The 1,639-nt window shown below is 51.3% G+C and overlaps 1 protein-coding gene across 1 annotated transcript in view; it reads right to left on the bottom strand.

Annotated features, from left to right (window-relative positions):
* Positions 1-1,639, bottom strand: part of AFF3 (AF4/FMR2 family member 3) — a 285,751-nt gene that overhangs the window by 36,009 nt on the left and 248,103 nt on the right. The window contains exon 14 of the mRNA XM_035894361.1: positions 1,373-1,632. Coding sequence (XP_035750254.1) covers positions 1,373-1,632 — 260 coding nt within the window. The remainder of the gene's footprint in view (positions 1-1,372; positions 1,633-1,639) is intronic.

Here is a 1,639-nt window from a genome sequence, read left to right as displayed (position 1 = left end):
CCTTGTATTTGTTATATCATGAAAACCACCAACAGCAGCAATGCTTTAAGACAGAAGAATAAAAGATAGAGTGTGCCACAGAAAGTTGGATTAAGCATTTCTAGTGTGACTGCATTTATTTTGCTCTTCTATCATGTCCTCCTGTTTCCTTCTGTGTGCACAGCCTGGCACTATCACACTGGCATCTCCTATGGCACAAAACATCAATCTTTTGTTTCTGCCACTCTTTCTTGGCCTGTTCCCCACCATTCTGTACTGTGCAATTGCTTCCATGCTATTTCCTAAAGAAAATGCGGGCAAAGGCATCTCAAAGCTTATCAGGGCTCTCTGCTATGGCTCTACCAGTGGCCAGAACAGGGCTGCCACCTTTCAGATACTAAAAAAAAGAGCCCCAAAATGAAAAAAAGATAAAAAAAGGAAAGACTTCTTTAGATAAATGGTCCCCAAGAATATACAGATCAATCTGCACAAGTACAGTAGCTCAGAGGGTGACAGACGACTGCACAGTAAAACTGTCCAGAAATTGGGCAGATGGCGATCCCAGTTCAGAGTGACTTTTGGGGTCAGATGGGTACAAATGGACCAGAAAGCCTCCTCACTGGACAGCTGTGGCTGTGGGGTGTAGGGGGCTTTCTTGCTGGCACTAGCGGCTCAGAAAGCGTGTGGGGGAGGCAGGGCAGAGGGGTGGATGCAAGCGCAGGGCTGTGCCCACCTGCCTGCCATGGTGGTGCTGCTGGGGAGGGGGCAGCTAATGGAGTATAGTCCCACTTCTTACAGCTGTGTGGGAGCCCCGAGGTAAAAGGGGGCTGCACGGGTAGGAGGGAGGCAGGTTGCAGAGCCAGGCAGGTCCCAGGTCTCTGCGAGTGTATCCCCCACAAAGCTGGGGCTCCCTGCCAGGACCGAAGGACTTGCCTCTTGTTGACAGTCTGAGAGGGAAAAAGACATTGCCTCTCCTAATTTGACACACACAGTGATACTGTACAGACCATGGCAAGATAGCCTTTTATTTTCCCTTTATTGATCTAAGCATCACTTTTGTATGCTCAGGTTTTGAGAGAAGCCTCAGGAGAGAATACTATCCTACTAAAAGGCGGTGTCTTTGCTAAGGTGTGGAACGCCACATGCCAGCATCAAACGCTATTCTCCAAGGGGCTGTGATCTCTTGCAGCCAGGAGTTTCATCTCCTCTTGGGATGGCATCTCCCCTGTGGCTTGGCTGGTTTCCACATGGCGAATGGGGACAAAGCCCTGCTCTGAAGTGCCGGTCTGGAGAAGACACCGCCATCGAGCACTGGACACGGGCACAAGCGACACTTGCCTCCCACTTGCCGGAGGCCCCCCTACCCACCCTGATTGGTCCCCCCGAAGCTCACCTTGCGTTTCCTTCTAGATTTCGGTAAACCCTTCTCTGCGGGGGGGTCAGCACTACTACCCTGCGGGAGGCTGGCCGCCTGGTTTGCTCCGGCGCTCATGGCCAGTGGCTCTTCAGGCAAACGCTCTGGAATCCTGGACAAAAGAGCCAAGTCAATGTTGACCCACAGCGACTTTACCTCATCACTGTCTTTCAGAGGAGACAGGAGCTCATTCCTACCGAAAGGAACCAGGGTGTAAAACTGTTCCTCCAGCTCCTTTGCTATTTC

The sequence above is a fragment of the Egretta garzetta genome, unplaced genomic scaffold (genome assembly GCF_000687185.1).
Source record: "Egretta garzetta isolate BGI_Z169 unplaced genomic scaffold, ASM68718v1 scaffold5, whole genome shotgun sequence".
Classification (NCBI taxonomy): Eukaryota; Metazoa; Chordata; class Aves; order Pelecaniformes; family Ardeidae; genus Egretta; species Egretta garzetta.
Note: the sequence above shows the minus strand (reverse complement) of the source record. Positions and strands in the feature narration are given on the sequence as shown.